The sequence below is a fragment of the Mus caroli genome, unplaced genomic scaffold, assembly GCF_978045245.1.
Source record: "Mus caroli unplaced genomic scaffold, Mus_caroli_1 scaffold_7, whole genome shotgun sequence".
NCBI classification, from domain to species: Eukaryota; Metazoa; Chordata; class Mammalia; order Rodentia; family Muridae; genus Mus; species Mus caroli.
In genome coordinates this window covers 59,175,467-59,195,199 of record NW_028227262.1, presented here as the reverse complement: position 1 = coordinate 59,195,199, position 19,733 = coordinate 59,175,467, and the positions used below count along the sequence as shown (strand labels likewise).

Below are 19,733 nucleotides of genomic sequence, written 5' to 3'. Positions count from 1 at the left end.
GAGCTGGGCATCTGGAAATTAAAGTACACAGAACTAATACTTCATGGAATCCAGATATTCCACATAAGGACTGAGCTAGCAAAATGCTGCCAATTATCACTGTAGGGCATGAGTCTCAGAGCTCATGGAAAGTCATGGGAGGCCCAGGAGTCTTTCACCCCATAATAGTTTCACATCACAAAATATGAAATGGCTTAATATTGATTCCACCTGAGGTACAAAATGAGCAAAGTTAGAGTTGTCTACTTGGTGCAAACTTTCTGATCTCTCCCACAGTTATTGGAAGATAACTCAGATAAAGTTTGTGCCAAGCCTTCCCCAGATGACTGTTATTCAGATCACAGGAAGTAAGATCAAAGGTGAGGAAGATGCTCCACTGGGATGTCAGGTCTCCCAGGTCTCCAGTGAAAACTTGTCACCTTCTACAGACAGTAAAATTACAAATAGCTGATACACATTAAAAACTCCCTTAATCTAAGCCTACATAGGATCCCCTCAGGCACAGAGTCCTTTCCTGCCATGTCCATCTGGGTAAGTGCTCTGTACCCAAGTGCAGAATCACAAGGTGGTTCAGTCCTAGGCAGACTGACTTAGAAGGAGTTCCAGGGCTACTGGGTGGTTTTCAGCATCTGCAATGGAGAAACTTAGCTCTGACATCCCTTCAGCACAGGGGACTCTATTCTGCATAGGTAATGAATGGGTTTTCTTCTGAGCATATCCTTTTTCTGTAACTCATAAAATTCTTCAGTTTTGCACACTTCTGGCAAATCCATATATTTTTGGTTTGCATTCATTTTTTCCAAAGTAAATTGATTCTCTGCATCAGCACTTAAGTCACACATTGAATTTCCTGACTTATTCTTTCTTACAGATATTCCCCTGTTACCAGATCTTCTCAAGTTAACGAGGAAACCTTAAACTTACATCTTAATGTAATGTCCTCATCTGTGTGTCTAAAAGAGGAACTGGACATGAATTCTGTGGTTTGAATAATTCAGAGATATAAATCTGTGGTGGTCTGAATTCATTTGGCCTAGAGAGTGGCACTATTAGTAGATATGGTCTTCTTGAAGTAGATGTGGCCTTGGTGGAAGAAGTGTGTCACTGTAGACACAGGTTTAAAAACCTCATCCTAGATGCTTGTAATCCATCTTTTTCTGTTTGCCTTTCGCACAAGATGTAGATTTCTCAGCTCCTTCTGCACAATGCCTGCCTGGATGTGGCCATACTCCCACCTTGATGATCATGGACTGTACCTCTGAACCATAAGCTAGCACCAATTAAATGTTGTCCGTATAAGATTTGCTCTGTGTATGGTGTCTTTTACATTAATTAGCAAAGGCATTGCTAAGACAGAAATTATTAACAGGGACTGGGATATTGCTGGGATACTGCTGAGCTTGACAATACTTATGTTTGGAAAGATGTGGACTTTGGATTTGGTGTGAAGTGGGGATGCTGTAAGTGGGGATTAATTGGCCATCCTAATAGGAATATCAAAGACTTTGTTGCTGAGGGTGATTGAACAGTGGAAGCCTGGATCTAGAGGTTTCAGAGTAGAAGAATAATAATATGTGACCCAAGCCCTTTAGCAGAGTGTAGAAGTTCAGGTATGGATCCTAGAACTGGAACAAGAAATTGTAATGTTGAAGTTGCTTTGGAGACACCAAGGTGTTTAAGCTGCCAGAGCTGTGGTATATCTGCTGAGGAAAGCTGCTAAATGAGAGTGGAAGTCGCACAGATAAAGGAGTTTGTTGCAGTCAAAAAGGATGAAAAAGGAGTTGGAGATCTGAAAACCACTTTGACATCAGACATGGAGGTTCAGTTTGAATTTTGCCCAACTGGTTTCATATCTTGCTTTGGTATTACAGTCAAGTGATTGAATGAATCTCGAAAAGAATTTAAACTTGGTAATTTTTACATGTTTCAGACTGCTATAGAGTATTAGGGCATTGGAAATTGGCCTAAATGTATTTTTTACTATACTATGGCTAGGTATGGCCCTCATAGACTCATGTGTTCTAACAGTATTATGGGAGGCAGGGAACAGAATGTAATGGTTTGAATATGGTTGGACCAGGGAATGGCACTATTTAGGATATGTGGCCTTATTGTAGTAGGTGTTACCTTTTGTTTGAAGAAGAAGAAGAAGAGGGTCACTCTCAGTGTGGGCTTTGAGACCCTCCTATTAGGGTCCTGGAAGTTAGTCTTCTCCTGTTTGCCTCTGGAGCAAATGTAGTACTCTCAGCTCCTCCAACACTATGCATGCCTGGATCCTTCCATACTCCCACCATGATGATAATGGAATAACCCTCTGAGCCTGTAGCTAGTCCCAATTAAATGTTGTCCTTCTAAGAGTTGCCTTGGTCATGGTGTCTGTTCACAGCAGTAAAACCCTAAGTAAGCAGAAGAAGCTTTACAAGGAAATGAAACTTCATGTTCAAAGCTGGACAGTGGACATCCTCCCACTTTGTTGCATCTCACTCCCAGTTCATCTATAACTACTAGATCTCAGAGGCTATGCTTAGCCAGGGCTCTCACTTGTGGCATGTCTCAGCTAAGGGCATGGTTGCCAGTTTTGAAATATCAAGTCCATGCTGAACTTGGTGGTATTTTTCCTGGTGGTTTCCCCAGGTCCTAAAAACAGGAATTTATGACTCTTGTTTCTTGAAAATAAAAAACAATTACAAACACTCAAATACTGGTAATACCTAAATTTTGTTGCTTTCTCTAGGTTTGGTCTTTCTCACTAGCTCCCCAAATTCCCCAAACTGTATCTTCTCATGGGGTTAGGAACAGATAAACAGAAATTTATCACCTCTGTGTTACGAAGAGACCATCAAACCTGCTTGGCTAGGAGGCCTGTAATCATGTTCCCTCAGAGTATCCATCACATCTCAGGTGCTGCCAAGAAAAGTTTCTCCTGAAGAACAGTTGGGTCTCTGTAGTTTCAGCAAGCATCTGTGACAAAACTCCTTTCAGGTGTGTTACAAGGGTCCTCTTGGACTTCCTGTTCCTTCACCAAAAGAGCACACTGTCTTCTCTGGAGTTTCTGAAGATGTGTTTTCAAATGCTGAAACATTATAGGTGCAAGGGTGATCTTGGAGGACAATAAAAGGTATCAGTCACTTTTTAGCTGAAGTACTTTTCATGAATTTTCCCTACCACAACCACACAGTCCCTTTTGTTTATTTCATCTCTGAACATACTGTTGACATCTGCTTATTAGTGACATTTTCATTGAATAGGACAACGGTGGCTTTTTCCTCACTGTCTTCCAAGTAGTTGTCCAAGTAGAATTATTGAATACTGCCCAATGTAACTCCATTCTAAACAGAACCTACTTTCATGAAGCAGAGCCAGTCCCACCTTCACAAGCATCAGTCCATTATACAAGGAGGCAAAGCAGAGTTGAGAGTGATGGTAGCATGGTAAGTGTGAGCTGTGTGACAAAGACAAACACAAACATACAGCTTAATAAACGTAAGGTAGACAGGTATTGCTTAGACCTGACTTAAACGCTACCTTTTTACACAGCCTCTCAGCACCAGGGATCAGATAGGCTGTATCAATGTTGCAGAGGACTACACAGACACTGTGCCTTTCTAGTCCCTGGATGAAGTACACCCAAAGGGCCACAAGCACCCAGTGTGCAGTGACTTCTGCAGAGAGGTTTCCCTCTCACATTCCACTCTCTCCTTCTCCAGATGACAAGGTCAGGTCATTGTTGTGCTGAACACTGGTCATCCATTTGAGGCCTATTGGTGCCATGGATCTCAGGCTGTCCATGATTTGTGAAATTGAAGGATGACATAGTGCCTACAGTCCTGGATTCCTGGTTTCATGCAGAACAGGGGGAGGGCTATCTGTTCTCCTGAATGGTTAAAGCCTTTACAGTTGCTCTATCAAGGAATACTCAGTATTCTTCTAGACATTTCCTGATCCAGGTGAATTTTGTCTTCTATTCTGCCCTCTACACTCTTCCATTTTTCTCCCTTACTAATTTTACAAAGTCAAATTAGTAAATATTTTCACACACTATCCATATCAGCTCAGCTCTAAATTATAAATTCTTACCCAGTGTTGATGAATCCTAACATTTCTTTATTGCTTCATTTCATAATTCCTTGATTTTTTAAAGCTTATAGTACAATTATAAGAGCTATACATTCCCTTATCTCCCTCAAAACCCTTCCAAATAATCCCCCATTCTGTCCTGTGCTTTCACGGCCTCTCTTTATTACATAATAAATATTCTTAAGTGTATAACTACAACATGCTCAGTCTTTGTAATGTTACTTGTATGTGTGTTTTCCACACTGAAATTCGGTTTTGGACACCCAATCGGTGTGGTCTCACTGGAGAAGAGGTTCCTGCTCTTCTTAGATTTTTTTAGTTGCCTGTAGTTCTTTTTGTAAGCTGAGTAGTGGGCTTTCCTGTACCTTGGCATGTCCAATTGTTGTCCTTGTTTAGCTCATGTTTAGGCAGCCACATTTCCTTAACACAACCAGGAGATACAATCTCACAGCAAACCCTGATCACCCAACTCTTCAATCTTTCCACCCATTTTCTGCAGTGTTTTTTTGAGCGTTGGATGCAGGAGTTCTTGGTAGATGGACCCTCTGAGACTAGGATCCACAACTCTACATATTTATTGATTGTGGTTTTCTGTGAGACAGTGGACCATGTCAGGAAATTTGGTAAGTTAGAGCAGTTCTGACACCATTGAAATTGAGTACCATCACAAGAGACAGTAGATGCCTCCCTACTCCCTGTCTGAATCCTGACCTGGAACATGTACTACATTCCCCATGTTGGTCATATAGTCAAAAACAGTTTTTCATGCTAATGACATACTTTGAGGCCCTGAGGGTTTAACCAATTAGCTTCCCTTCCCAGACACTCCTTCCCACAGAAAGTATTTAATCTCTGGGCCACCCTAAGAAATAGGCACATCTCAATTTTCCACGATGAACAACCAATAAACAGTTTGGAAGTAAGGGCTGTCTCTTTCATCTACCACTTCCCTGGGGATCATGAGGAAGGCCTTCACCTAAAGAGCCTTGCTGCCTAAGTCTCCCATAGAAGGCCTCTTTTTGCTACCAGACAAACATTGCTACTTTCCTAGCTTAGCTAAGCCAGAGCTACCAGCCCCAGTCCAGGAGTAGATGCTGTTCTCAGCCCATGTCCACCCCAATTCCTGGCCGTGTCTAGGGCCAATGACTCCCCAACATTTCATTCCTGACTTCTCTGTCTGGTTTTTTATCAGGGACTAGATGCCTGGGAGTCAGTGAATATTAGCTTTTACCTGCCCACATCGTAAATTGCATTTTCCTGTGCCCAGAGCAGTGTCTCAGAGATTTACCAACATCCAGGAAGCCCAGGACCAAGACAGGTGGCTTTGGAGAAACACAGCCAAGCTCCCTGCATTGGCAGGTCAGAACACAGACCCACAGTTATCTGTACTGGTCTTCTTCTGATTCAAAGAGAAATTTTCTTGTTAAATATTTAGAACATTTTAAATAATTTTGCTTCATGTTTATATACTATATTACAGTATAATATGAACTAAAAAACTATGAAATTATTTCATCTCTTAAGTTTGATTTTCAGTTGATAATCCTTCCCTATGCATCTGGGAAGTTTTTCTTTTTTATAACAGTATAGGCCTCATATGTACTAAATATGTACTAAATATTCATTAAAGGAAATGATGAATTCTACATAAAACACACACTGTGTTGCTTATATCCTTTGGGCTGTCTTCTCTGAAGTCTGGAGAAGCCTCTTGTACCTAGAGTGAAATGGAAGACTCCTGTGGAGCCTCTCCTTCAAAACTGGGTGATACTTTTCATTTAATCATGACCTTAGAATGGGATGTCCCTGAGTCTATTGTAACTGTAGTTTTATTTATCACCCTGATTTTACATACCAAAAGAGAGAAAATTAAGAGTATGTTCACACTGATAATTGATACTCAGGGTCTTTTCACAAAGGCATAAAGGTGGAAGATTGAAGTTATAGGTTGGATGCAGAGTCATTAAGAATCTAAAGAAGAAATATCATGATTTTAAACTGCTTGGAAAGGGAACATGGTTCCATCATTCTACTGTATTGGTCATTTTTGTTTTTTCTGTTTCAGGCAGGAAAAGGGCTGATCTGTCATTAGCAAAGCTGAATTGCCTCTCCCAGGTGACATGACAAGTTACTGCATGAGAAAACCAGCAGCTGACATGTCTATAGAGATCATTCTGTGCCTGAAACAATTCTATATTTGTAGGTATGAATACAGCATGTTTTTTTTTTCACACATGGGGTTCTCTGACACAGGTATAGGAGTAACTATCCATATGATCTTGAGGAGTTGAGTGTAGCTCTGAGCCCTTAAGGTTACACTCTAAGGAAATGTCAACGTGTAGAATTTGATTCAGAGTCCAAATTGGTAATCACTTGTTCTAGAGATTTATTAAAAATATTTGGTGGTGCACGCCTTTAATCCCAGCACTTGGGAGGCAGAGGCAGGCGGATTTCTGAGTTCGAGGCCAGCCTGGTCTACAAAGTGAGTTTCAGGACAGCCAGGACTACACGGAGAAACCCTGTCTCGAAAAAAAAAAAAAAAAAAAAAAAAAGAATATTTGGCCTAGCCTGGCAGTGTTGGCACATGACTTTAATCCAACCACTTGGGAGGTAGAAGCTGGCAGATCTTTGAGACATAGGCCAGCCTTGTCTATAGCATGAGTCCTAGGACAGCCCAGGCTATACAGAGAAATGTTGTTTGAATAACCGAGAGCAAGGATAGTGAAGAGAGTAGAAGAAAAATGAAAAAGAAATGGACTGTTTAGGGGAGGGAAACACAAAGCAGAAACACACACACACAGACACACACACACACACACAGACACACACACATATACACACACACACACACAGAGAGAGAGAGAGAGAGAGAGAGAGGGAGAGAGAGAGAGAGAGAGAGAGAGAGTCAGAGACAAAGTCAGAGACAGAATCAGAGATAGGGAGACAGATGGGATGGAGAATGAATATTTGACTTGTTAGCAAAGGAACACAATAAAGTAGACACTGAAATAAAATGTCCCTATGAACTGGAACCCATGGGTACACAGTCCTCCAGGAGAGCATATTTCTAATTTTATGCAATCTTCAAAATTCAAATTCACCAGACATATTAAGCTACTTTGCATCTGACAATCCAGTGAGATGCATCTCTTGCCCCAGAATAAACCAAACTCATGGACCAGGAGAGGGAATGATTATCAGAACTCATGGAAATGTTTAATGTACAAGGAAGTTTATATTCAGAAGTAGTCTCACAATAGTACACACAATTCAGCCTTGATTAGAAAGCATTAGGACAGTGGGGACAGTGGGCATGGCTTTGAGGTCATATGAGCTAGAGCTATGTTTCGTGACATGGAATCAGGATGAGGCAACATCTTTTTGCCAGCTCGGTATTGGTTGAAATTTGTGAACAAAGCCATATTTTGTAATGAAGAATGTTTTCTTCTCTCCTCAGCTTTTTCTGTTTGCTTCCTACCCACATACAATGAATAAAGCCAACATACTCTGCACTGACACAAACATGAAAGTCATATTGTTCTCTGAAGTCAGTGTTGGGATCTCAGCTAACAGTATCCTTTTTATTGCCCATCTCTGCATGTTCCTTGGTGAAAACAGGCCTAAGCCTATTGATCTCTACATTATTTTCTTCTCTCTAACCCACCTAATGCTGCTTGTAACTATAGGACTCATAGCTGTGGACATATTTATGCCTGGGGGGAGATGGGATTCTACTACATGCAAATTTCTTATGTATTTGCACATTGTTTTGAGGGGCCCCACACTTTGTGCTACCTGCCTGCTGAATGTCCTTTGGACCATCACCCTTAGTCCAAGAAGCTCCTGTTTAACAAAGTTTAAACATAAATCTCCCCATCACATCTCAGGTGCCTTTCTTTTCCTCTGTGTTCTCTATATGTCTCTTAGCAGTGAACTCTTATCGATTACTGCTCCTCTGAATTTGACTTCAGAGAATTTTCTGTATGTTACTCAGTCCTGCTCAATTCTACCCATGAGTTACTCCAGAAAAAGCATGTTTTCCACAAAGATGGCCATCAGGGAAGCCTTTCTCATTGGTCTCATGGCCCTGTCCAGTGGCTACATGGTAGCTTTCCTATGGAGTCACAAGAAGCAGGCCCAGCACCTTCACAGCACCAGACTTTCTTCAAAAGCATCCCCAGAGCAAAGGGCCACCAGGACCATCATGCTGCTCATGAGCATCTTTGTGGTCTTCTACATTTTAGACTCTGTTATCTTCTACTTAAGGATGAAGTTCAAGGACGACTCAATATTTGTCTGTGTCCAAATTATTGTGTCTCATAGTTTTGCCACAGTCAGCCCTTTTGTATTTATTTGCACTGAAAAGCATATAATTAAGTTTTTCTGGTCAATGTGTGGCAGAATAGTAAATATTTGATTATTTAGTGATGAGTATGGACCCTGGATATAATTCAGTATGTTGTCATCAGAGCTATGGATCATGACATTTTGGGAATATTCAGAGCCATAAATTGATATATGAAATTATCTTTTTTCTATTAAATGTCTTTACATTGTGTGGATAAAAGTATATGAAAGACAATTAAATCACAAACTGTACCTTTTTTGAAATAAAATGTGTATTTTTAAAATTTATTTATTTTTTTCACTTTACATCCCAATATCAGCACTCCTCTCTTCTCAGTACCCCCTCAGACAAGTCCTCCCTCCTTTACTCTGTACCCTTCTCTTCAACATGGTGAGCTGCCACAGAATGGCCCCAGTCAGCCTCTCTCAATCTATGGGGAATCAAGATTCCAGATAGGTGAGCATGGAGTTGATGAGAAATGACAAACAAATAAGAACACAAGGGAGTGCTGCATCTGACTGTATTTTCACAAAGCAAACACCAGTCTTATATAATACAGAAAACAATGGAGTAGGGTGTCACAGCAGCCAAGGTACATTGTAGTATCTGACACAAAACAGTGGAATGCCTTCAAAGGACTGACAGGAACCAGGTAATATTTACAGTAAAGATAAAACAGCCCCGCCTAGAGTCAGTTAATGACAGGAAAGGATTTCACACCCTAGTCACAATTTGTGCTATTCCTTTGAGCCTTGTGAAAGCTAGCACCAGGATGTTCTGCTCTAGCAGACCTTATAATGAATAATGCAATACCACAACTCCCATTTTTCATAAGCCTTGGTAAATACTTGCATATGAGAGTAACTTGACTGTTCTTTTAAGTTTCTGTAGGGAATTTCCATTTGTCAGAATAATTCACCAACTTTCTTGTAACATGCAATGTAGTCTGGTATACCTGGCTGTAATGAAGATTCTAAGTATATTTTGCTAAGCTTGCCCTGAGATTTCTATCTGGCAAACTGAGATGCCTAATTACTAATTGTCAACACTGAGGCATTTCATCTGGATGAATGACATCCCTACAAAATCCAAGCCCAGAGTCAGCTCAAGGACTGTCTAGAACATTGATGAAGACCAGGGAGTAAAAAGCCAGGGAGTAAAGTTCAACCTGATTAAGTACTTACAAAATGATTACTTGGATGCACCTATGTGATGGTTTGCATATTCTTGGATCAGGGTGTGGCACCATTTGGAGGTGTGGCCTTGTTGCAATAGGTATGACCTGGTTGGAGTAGGTTTGTCACTGTGGGTATGTTCATAAGAGCTTCACCCTAGTTGCCTGGAAGTCAGTCTTCCACTATCAGTCTTTGCATGAAGACATAGAACTCTCAACTCCTCCTGCACCATGCCTGCCTGAATGCTGCCATACTCCCACCTTGATAGTAATGGACTGAACCTCTAAATCTGTAAGCCAGCCCCGATTAAATGTTGTTGTCTTTTTTATAAGACTTGCCTTGGTCATGGTGTCTGTTCACAGCAGTAAAACCCTAACTAATATAGAAGTTGGTACCAGGAGTGGGGTATTGCTGTGATAGGCCTGACCATGCTTTTATTGAAAGAATGTAGATTTTGGGAATTTGAATTTGGAAGGCAGTGGAATGCTTTAAATGGGGCTTAATGGGTCATCCTATTAGGAATATGAAAAACTTTGTTGCTGGAGGTGATTTGAACTGTGTTGACCTGACCCAAGTGATTTCAAAGGAGAAGAATTACAGAATGTGGCATAAATACTATTTTTGTGGTATTTTGGTGAAGAATGTGACTACTTTTTTCCCTTGTCTGAAAAGTCTGCTTGAAACTAAGGTGAAGAGACTCAGATTAATTTCATTGACAAAGAAAGTTTCAAAAACCCCAGCAGAGACTTTGTTCTCTGGTTAAGTCTTATGAAAAGAAGTTTGAACAAGCATAGCAAGCTTAGAAAGGAAAAATATAAAATATATGGTTCGAGTATTAAAGGGGTACCAGGAAGTGAAATGGAGCAAAATCTTGTGTTCTAGTATCCCGAGCTTTTGTCCCCACCAGCAAGAACACGCTCAGGACAACCAGAATCTTCTGCGGCAAAAGCTTTATTGCTTACTTCTTCAGGAGGCAGAGGAGAAGAGGGAGTGAATGGCAAAACCCCGTCCCTTTTCTGGAGAATTGTCCTCCGCCTCGGACATGTCGCTCCCTGATTGGCTGCAGCCCATCAACCGAGTTGTCGTCACGGGGAAGGCAGAGCACATGGAGTGGAAAGCTACACCGGCACATGCGCAGATTATTTGTTTACTATTTAGAACACAGGATGTCGGTGCCATCTTGTAATGGTGAATGTGAGGGCGGCTCCTCACATCTCCCCCTTTTCTTTTATTTAAGAGCAATAGGCTACCCATTCTAATGAGAGTGGAGATAGAGATCAAATACCCAGTGTGCAGGTAAAGGAGCAGTACACAAAACCTCCTCTCAGGCTCATCACCCGTAGTGGTCCTGGTCTGGTCCCGTGTCGTTTTTCCTGGGGGAAGGACACTTGGACACTCACCCTTCTTGAAAGATGACATGTCTCCCTAGAATAGGCTCATATATGCCGCAGAGCCCTTCTACTGCAGTGCTTAGCCGTGCAACTCTCTCGGGCTGCTGAAGCACACTCACTCTATCCCGTGCAATGAGACTAGCCTCGTGGGGTGCAAGAGCTGAGTGGCCAGTGACCTATTGCTTAAGCATAGATAACCATATATCAGGGGAAGCACCATGTTCTAGTGCTGCAAGCGCCTGGGCAATAACCACCTTGTCTCTCCTAGTTTGGGCCTTAAGCTTACAGAGCAACCAGAGAAGCAACACTAATCCACAGCAAAGTGCAGCTCTAAATAATCTCACCCCCACCCATTCTTTAAAGAAGGAAAATGTTGAGGAGATAATCCTTTGGTCAGGGACAGGTCCAAGTGCGTGGGGCAAGTCTCAATTTTCGAAGGGTCTGTTCAAATTTAGCCGTCCAATTCTGTATCTCACAACACTGCTCTCCCTTTGTTGTTGTCGCCCTGGACATCACCAAGATGAGGGACATCAGTATTTCCTTGGTTAATCTGGATTTTTCGGGTGAGTCTTTCTGGTATCCAAAATGGGTTGTCTTCATTCTGTGGAAAAACACAAACAGCTCCCCTGGATCTTATTAAAATAGTATCCGGTCCTTTCCATTTGTTACTTAAAACATCTTTCCATTTAACCATCTCATTGGGCCTATCTGGCTCTGAATAATGACGTTCAGCCGCAGTATGGCCATGAGCATAAAAATTTAAAAAATTGAGTGTAAAGATTGCCATAGACACAGACACTCTTGGTACTCGGGGTAGAGCCTCCTCGACTCCCCCTTTCTGTTTTATTAGATAGGATTTGAGGGTGCAATGCGCATGCTCAACAATACCCTGTCCTTGAGGGTTGTATGGAAGTCCAGTCAGGTGGGTCACGTCCATCTGACAGCAGAACTGTTGGAATTCTTGAGATGTATAAACTGGTCCATTATCAGTCTTAAGGAGTTTGGGTTTCCCGCAAGCACTCCATGCCTAAAGGCAATGTTGAATAACATGTGAAGCCTTTTCTCCAGTTAAAGGAGAGGCAAACATGATGCCAGAGTGTCAATGGACACATGGAGATATTGAAGTTTTCCAAAGGAAGAAACATGTGTAACATCCATTTGCCAGACCTGTAGAGATCTAATACCACGTGGGTTAATTCCCACATGAGGAACTGGCAAGAACTCACAGCACCTTTGACATTGAGTAACAATGTCACGGGCTTCTATTCTCGTCAAGGAGAAACAACGGCGTAATGTTTCAGCCGTCACATGAAAATTGTTACCCAAGATTTAAGATACAATTTGCTAAACGCATGAAACTCAAGAAGAATGAAGACCAAAGTGTGGACACTGTGCACCTTCTTAGAATTGGGAACAAAACACCCAGGGAAGGAGTTACAGAGACAAAGTTCGTAGCGGTGATGAAAGGATGGACCATTTAGAGACTGCCTTATCCAGGGATCCATCCCATAATCAACTTCTAAACGCTGACACCATTGCATACACTAGCAAGATTTTGCTGAAAGGACCCAAATATAACTGTCTCTTGTGAGACGATGCTGGGGCCTAGCAAACACAGGAGTGGATGTTCACAGTCAGCTATTGGATGTATCACAGGTCTCCCAATGGAGAAGCTAGAGAAAGTACCTGTCTTAGTCAGGGTTTCTATTCCTGCACAACATCATGACCAAGAAGCAAGTTGGGGAGGAAAGGGTTTATTCGGCTTACACTTCCATGCTGCTGTTCATCACCAAAGGAAGTCAGGACTGGAACTCAGACAGGTCAGGGAGCAGGAGCTGATACAGAGGCCATGGAGGGATGTTCTTTACTGGCTTGCCTCCCCTGGCTTGCTCAGCCTACTCTCTTATAGAACCCAAGACTACCAGCCCAGGGATGGTCCCACCCACAAGGGGCCTTTCCCCCTTGATCACTAATTGAGAAAATGCCTTACAGTTGGATCTCATGGAGGCATTTCCTCAACTGAAGCTCCTTTCTCTGTGATAACTCCAGCTGTGTCAAGTTGACACAAAAATAGCCAGTACAATTGACCCCTTGTCAACTTGACACACAAACACATCACTAGTAAGCCTCAACCCTTACATTCTTATTCATCCCCAAGATCTAAATAACTTTAAAAGTCCCACAGTCTTTACATATTCTTAAAATTTCAATCTCTTTAAAATATCCATCTCTTTTAAAATCCAAAGTCTCTTAACTGTGGGCTCCACTAAAACAGTTTCTTCCTTCAAGAGGGAAAATATCAGGGCACAGTCACAATCAAAGCAAAAATCAATCTCCAACCGTCCAACGTCTGGGATCCAACTCACAATCTTCTGGGCTCCTCCAAGGGCTTGGGTCACTTCTCCAGCCATGCCCTTTGTAGCACACACGTCGTCCTCTGGGCTCCAGATGCCTGTACTCCACTGCTGCTGCTGCTCTTGGTGGTCATCTCGGGGTACTGGAATCTCCAAAACACTGCATGACCCCTTCAGTCCTGGGCCTTCAATTACAACTGGGGCTGCACCTTCACCAATGGCCTTCCATGGCCTCTCACAGTGCCGAGCCTGAGCTGCTGTGTGACCCCTTCATGCCTTCAAAACCAGTACCACCTGGGTGACCCTTACACATTACCAAGTCCCACTGCAGAAGGAGTACAACCTTGCCTATCTCTGGAACACAGCCTCTTTGTGCTTTCAGAAAACACTTACCAGAAGATGTCACCTCAACGATGCTGGTCTCTTCTTAATCACCGCTAATTTCTTAGCTCCAGCTAACCAGCATCAATAGTCCCAGTAATGCAAACTTTTTGCTTTAGTAGTTCTGGTATCTTGTTAATCACAGCTGATTCTTCAGCCCCAGCTAACCAGAACTACAAAATCTTCACAATAAAAACAGCAATGGCCCTGAAGAGAGTTTTTAATTTTCCCCCTGAAATTTCACAAACCAGGCCTCCATCTTCTGCACTGTTCTCAGCATTATCTTCCAAGCTCCTACACAACATCTGACAGAGCTCTTAGCAACGAATGGATATTCAAGCCCAAAGTTCCAAAGTCCTTCCACAGTCCTCCCCCAAACATGGTCAGGTTGTCACAGGAATACCCCACTCTGCTGGTACCAATTTGTCTTAGTCAGGGTTTCTATTCCTGCACAACATCATGACCAAGAAGCAAGTTGGGGAGGAAAGGGTTTATTCGGCTTACACTTCCATGCTGCTGTTCATCACCAAAGGAAGTCAGGACTGGAACTCAGACAGGTCAGGGAGCAGGAGCTGATACAGAGGCCATGGAGGGATGTTCTTTACTGGCTTGCCTCCCCTGGCTTGCTCAGCCTACTCTCTTATAGAACCCAAGACTACCAGCCCAGGGATGGTCCCACCCACAAGGGGCCTTTCCCCCTTGATCACTAATTGAGAAAATGCCTTACAGTTGGATCTCATGGAGGCATTTCCTCAACTGAAGCTCCTTTCTCTGTGATAACTCCAGCTGTGTCAAGTTGACACAAAAATAGCCAGTACAGTACCCAAGGAGCTAAAGGGATCTGCAACCCTATTGTTGGAACAACATGATGTACTAACCAGAACCCCGGAGCTCTTGTCTCTAGCTGCATATGTATAGAAAGATGGCCTAGTCAGCCATCAATGGAAAGAGAGGCTCATTGGACTCGCAAACTTTATATGCCCCAATATAGGGGAAAGCCAGGGCCAAAAGAATGGGAATGGGTGGGTAGGGAAGTGGGGGGCGCTATGGGGGACTTTTGGGATAGCATTGGAAACGTAATTGAGGAAAATATGTAATAAAAATATTAAATAAATAAATAAATAAATAAATAAATAAATAAAAAAAGAAAGAAAATTGTGTAGCTACTGAAGGCAGGAATAGAAGCATGCAGTCAGTCCTGAAGACAGGCGAGGCTGTAGCAGGCATCCAGGCTGAAAAAAAAAAAAAAAAAAAAAAGAAAATTGTTATGAAAATTTCTTGCAGCCTCTACCGGGGATGATAGGGCAACAGCTACCACTTTAGTGGCCTTATCTGCCAAATTATTTCCCAGAGCCATGGGGCCAGGTAGGCCTGAATGGGCTCTAACATGAGTAATATAAACAGGAAATCTTCTAGATAACAAAACTAATTGTATCTGCTGAAAAATATTGGCAACTTTACTGGAAGGCTTAATCACTCCAGCCACTTCTAAAAGATTTACTGCATTAACCACATAACAGGAGTCTGACACAATATTAAGGGGTTCTAAAAAGGTTTTTAAAACTTCTAAAACCACTAAACATTCTACCACTTGAGGTGAATTTTCATTATATTGTTTGGATACTACTTTACCATTAGCCACATAGGCACCTATGCCAGTTTTTGATCCATCAGTATATACCACAATCCCATTTTTAAGTGGGTTTCTTACTGTTATTTGTGGAAACACAACAGATTGATTTTGGGCAAACTGTAAAATTGGATGTTTTGGATAATGGTTATCTATTTGTCCTGATAAGGAGGTAACTAAAACTGCCCAATCATTAGATGTGGCTTCCAAGGTTTGAACCTGTGCAGTGGTATAAGGTACAATTAAAAGATAGGGACTTCGTCCAAAATGGGTGATTGCTACTTTTAGGCCTTTAAGGGCAAGCTGTGCAATTGCGTCAGGATACCAATCTATTATTTTAGCTGGGGATACATTTGGATGGATCCACAACAATGGCCCATTCTGCCACAAAACTGCGGTTGGCAATTTTGCTGTCTTAAAGACAAACAAACTAAAAGGCTGCGAATCCTCAATACGTTGTAATTGTGCATTCTGTAAGGCATTTTCCACCTTTTGTAAGGCCTGGTTAGCAGCTAGAGTAAGAGACCTAGGGGAGGAGATATTAGAATCTCCTTCTAAAATATCAAACAAAGGCCTTAACTCAGCGGAAGGAATCTTCAAAAAAGGTCTGAGCCAATTAATATCTCCCAACAGCTTCTGAAAATCATTTAAGGTATGGAGGTGATCTCTTCTTATCTCTACCTTTTGGGGCACAATCTTATTTGGGGACACAACAGAGCCCAAAAATTGTCCTGTATCAGAAATTTGGACCTTTTCTGTGGCTATCTGTAAACCCCACTGACTTAAAGTTTTAAGTAGAAAAGGATATGCCTTTTGTAGCATGGTAAGGTTTTTTATGGCACAGGAGGATGTCATCCATGTAATGGAGCAAAATTAAAGAGGGGAATTGTTCCCTCACTGGCAAAAGAGCTTCTTGCACATAAAGTTGGCACATTGTAGGATTATTGGACATTCCCTGTGGTAAGACCTTCCATTGATACCTCTTATCAGGTTCTATGTGATTAATAGAGGGGATGGTAAAGGCAAATCTGGGCCTATCCCTTGGACACAAAGGTATAGAAAAGAAACAATCTTTAATATCTATAATAATTAAATTCCAGCCACGTGGTAAGGCAGAAAGCACAGTGAGACCCCTCTGTACCAGGCCAAATAAGTTCATTTGCTCATTAATGGCTCTGAGGTCATGGAGCAGTCTCCACTTTCCTGACGTTTTCTTAATTACAAAAATTGGAGTATTCCAAGGTGAGGTAGATGGTTCAATATGGCCTAGTTTTAATTGTTCCTTTACCAGTTGAATCACAGCTTCCAGTTTTTCAGAGGATAGGAGCCACTGAGGAACCCACACCGGATCCCCTGTTTTCCATGGTATGGGTCGTGCTGCCCCAATGGCCCCTAGAAAAAACCCAGACCCTGTATATCTTGGTTTCCAGTAGGTGAGATGGGCTCTGTCCTTCCTTGCTCTTGATGTCCTAACCCTTTTCCTTCTTTTTTTTTTTTTTTTTTTAAAGATTTATTTATTTATTACATGTAAGTACACTGTAGCTGTCTTCAGACACTCCAGAAGAGGGCGCCAGATCTCGTTTGCTGGTTCATGAATAATGTTTATGAGTGGATCCAGCTCCCTCTGCTGATTTCTGCGATCTGGACTGCTGATATCCTGACAATGCAGATTGGATTCACTACAAAGAACTATTTCCGCATCCTCCTTTGCTCTATTAACCTTTCCTTTCCACTACCTCTGGTGCATTATGGCCTAGAATGGAGGTTAAAACATTTGAGTGCCCTTATTAAAAGTAGTTTTGAAAACCCAGTGCCTACAGTTGAAGTTCAATTTTAATCCATAGTGGTCTGATAAGATATGGTAGAAGGGGGGAAGGTCATTTCTTTTTTTATATTTGTTGAGATTTATATTGTGATCAATTACATGGTCAATTTAAAAAATATATTGGTTATTTTATTTATTTTCATTTCAAATGCTATTCCCCTTTCTGATTAGCCCTCTGGAACCCTCCTATCCCACACTCCTTCATTTTTGCTTCTATGAGGGTGTTCCCCCAAACACAAAGCCACTCTTGCCTCAATCCCCTGCAACTGAGAATCAAGCTTTCACAGGACCAAGGGCTTCTCCTGCCATTGATGCCAGATAAGACCAACCTCTGCTACATGGGCAGCTGGAGCCATGGGTCCCTTCATTTGTATTCTTTAAAGTGGTTTAGTCCCTGGGAGATCTGGGGGGGGGGTTGTAGGTTGATACTGTTGTTCTTCCTATGGGGTTGCAAACTCTTTCAGCTCCTTCAGTCCTTTTCCTAACTCCTCAATTGAGGTCTCCCTCTCGATCTGATGCTTGGCTTCAAGCATTAACATCTGTATTGGTAAGGCTCTGGCAGAGCCACCCAAGAAACATCCATATCAGACTCCTGTCAGCAAGAACCTGCAATCAGCAATAGTGACAGTTTGTTGGCTGCATTTGGGATGGATTCCCAGGTGGGGAAGTCTCTGGATGGCCTTTCCTTTAGTTTCTGCTCTTTGTTCCTGTAGTTCCTTTAAACAGGAGCAATTCTGGGTTAAATTTTGAGAAGTTTGGGTGACCCCACCCCAAAACTGGGGGCCATGACTAACCTCTAGATAAGGTCTCTACATGTTCTCTCTCCACTTTGTTAGATATTTCAGCTAATATCATCCCTGATTGGGTCCTGGGAGCCTGTTGCTTTCCTAGAGTCTGGAACTTTCTGTTGCCACATCCAGTTCCCTATCCCCCATTGCTATACACCTCTGTTCAATTTCCTGAACCCCTGTACATCTACCCCTTCTCCTCCCACACCTGATCCTGCCTCCTACTTTTTTGGTATTTGTTAAGATTTGCTTTTTGACTGAGTACATGGTCAAATTTTGAGAATGTTCTGTGAGGTGCTGAGAAGAGTGTCTATTCTTCGGTGTTTGCATGAACTGTTCTGTAGGTATGTTTGCATGAAATATTCTGTAGATATGTGCTAGGTCCACTGGAGTCATAACATCTGTTAACTACATTATTTATTTAGTTCTGGTCTGGATGCCCCATCAATTAGCAAGAGAGTGTTATTGAAATCTCTCACTATTATTGTCTGGGTTTTGATGTGTGATTTAAGCTTTAGTAATTTTTTTTTTAAACAAATGTAGTTGCCCTTGAATTTGGCACACAGATTTCATAGATGAGACATCATCTGGTTCCATTTTTCTTTTGATGTATATGAAGTGTCCTTCCCATCTTATTTCTTTCTATTTCTAATCTGTTTCTATTTCTACAAATATTTTAATCCAGGGTCTCTCACTGAACCAGAAGCACACTATTTAAGCAAAACTTGTGAGGTGGTGAGGTTTTCATTACTTGAGTAACATATATGTCCATACATCCACGATTTTATTTGAGTGTTGTGGATTTGACCTCTGAAACTCATTCATGCATAGCAATCACTTTATCCAGTGATCCATCTCCCAACTGGCTCCCTAGTGTTAAAACATGAAAATTACTATATGTCTATTAACAGTGTGGATTAAGTAAGATGGAGGACACAAACACTGGTCCTGGACCCTACCAACTCTGGACTAAATAAGATGCTGCAGAAAGTAAGTAGTTCACAGATGGGTTTCATTAAAGTTTTCGTAGCAGTCCTAGGATGTAACCATTAGTAACTGTTAACAGAGAGCTCTAGAATCTGTCAGCATGGATACCACAAGTCTCCTCTGAGACTTACAAAATGATGCAGAAACAGATCTGCAGCCTGCCAGAGAACCCATTACTCATCTGTCAGATGGGTAAGGCAGTGCTTAATTCCCAGGATGTTGTGGGATTAAGTAAATAGTAGTTAGTAGGTGCTTTATGCCCAGTGAGTGCTCCATAAATAATCCTTTGGGGGTCTGACTTTGTGTAGCATCACCAGAGGGCACCATCTGTGTGCCTGACCCATGGTATACAGTACAAATGTTATCTATGAGTACCTGTGATTGTTTTTGACTGTAGACAAAGCTGTGATGAGGAATATCAGCTACTGTGATGAGAGAGCTGCTGAGTATAAAAATTCCATTTCCTAATACACTTTGCAGGTTAGAGGAGACAAAAATTATCTGGCCAGTGCTAGCTATGCTGAAGCCAATAGGCCTGTAATTCTCTTAATTTTCCTGTCCCTAGGATCACTCTTGCTATTTTTGTACTTGTAGAAATTAAATCCCATTGCATTTTGTTGACATGTGACCCTTTGTCAGGCTGCGGGACTTATTAAAAATGAAGACAGTATATGTAACCTATTCTTTGCCAGGTTTTTTTTTTTCTCCCATCACCTAAGGTTTGAGTTATTTCTTTTAGTAAAATTCTTAAAACTGGTGCTATTCAAGTATAAGTGA

At 41.8% G+C, this 19,733-nt stretch overlaps 1 protein-coding gene across 3 annotated transcripts; it reads left to right on the top strand.

Annotated features, from left to right (window-relative positions):
• Positions 1-486: 486 nt before the first annotated feature.
• LOC147003905 (vomeronasal type-1 receptor 46) lies at positions 487-8,664 on the top strand. 3 transcript variants are annotated; one of them, XM_085839626.1, is made up of 4 exons: positions 495-531; positions 5,270-5,436; positions 6,143-6,280; positions 7,535-8,664. In XM_085839626.1, the coding sequence occupies exon 4, from the start codon at positions 7,565-7,567 to the stop codon at positions 8,492-8,494; it is 930 nt and encodes a 309-aa protein (XP_085695752.1). In that variant the 5' UTR covers positions 495-531; positions 5,270-5,436; positions 6,143-6,280; positions 7,535-7,564; the 3' UTR covers positions 8,495-8,664. The 3 variants fall into 3 exon arrangements, with proteins under 3 accessions (XP_085695753.1, XP_085695752.1, XP_085695754.1); XM_085839628.1 differs by lacking the exon at positions 495-531 and adding an exon at positions 3,359-3,431; XM_085839627.1 differs by lacking the exon at positions 5,270-5,436 and having other exon boundaries at positions 487-531.
• The last annotated feature ends 11,069 nt before the right edge of the window (positions 8,665-19,733 follow it).

Bases quoted from the DNA above. Each gene is read 5' to 3' on its own strand.
- LOC147003905 (XM_085839627.1), top strand. From the start codon at position 7,565: ATGAATAAAGCCAACATACTCTGCACTGACACAAACATGAAAGTCATA.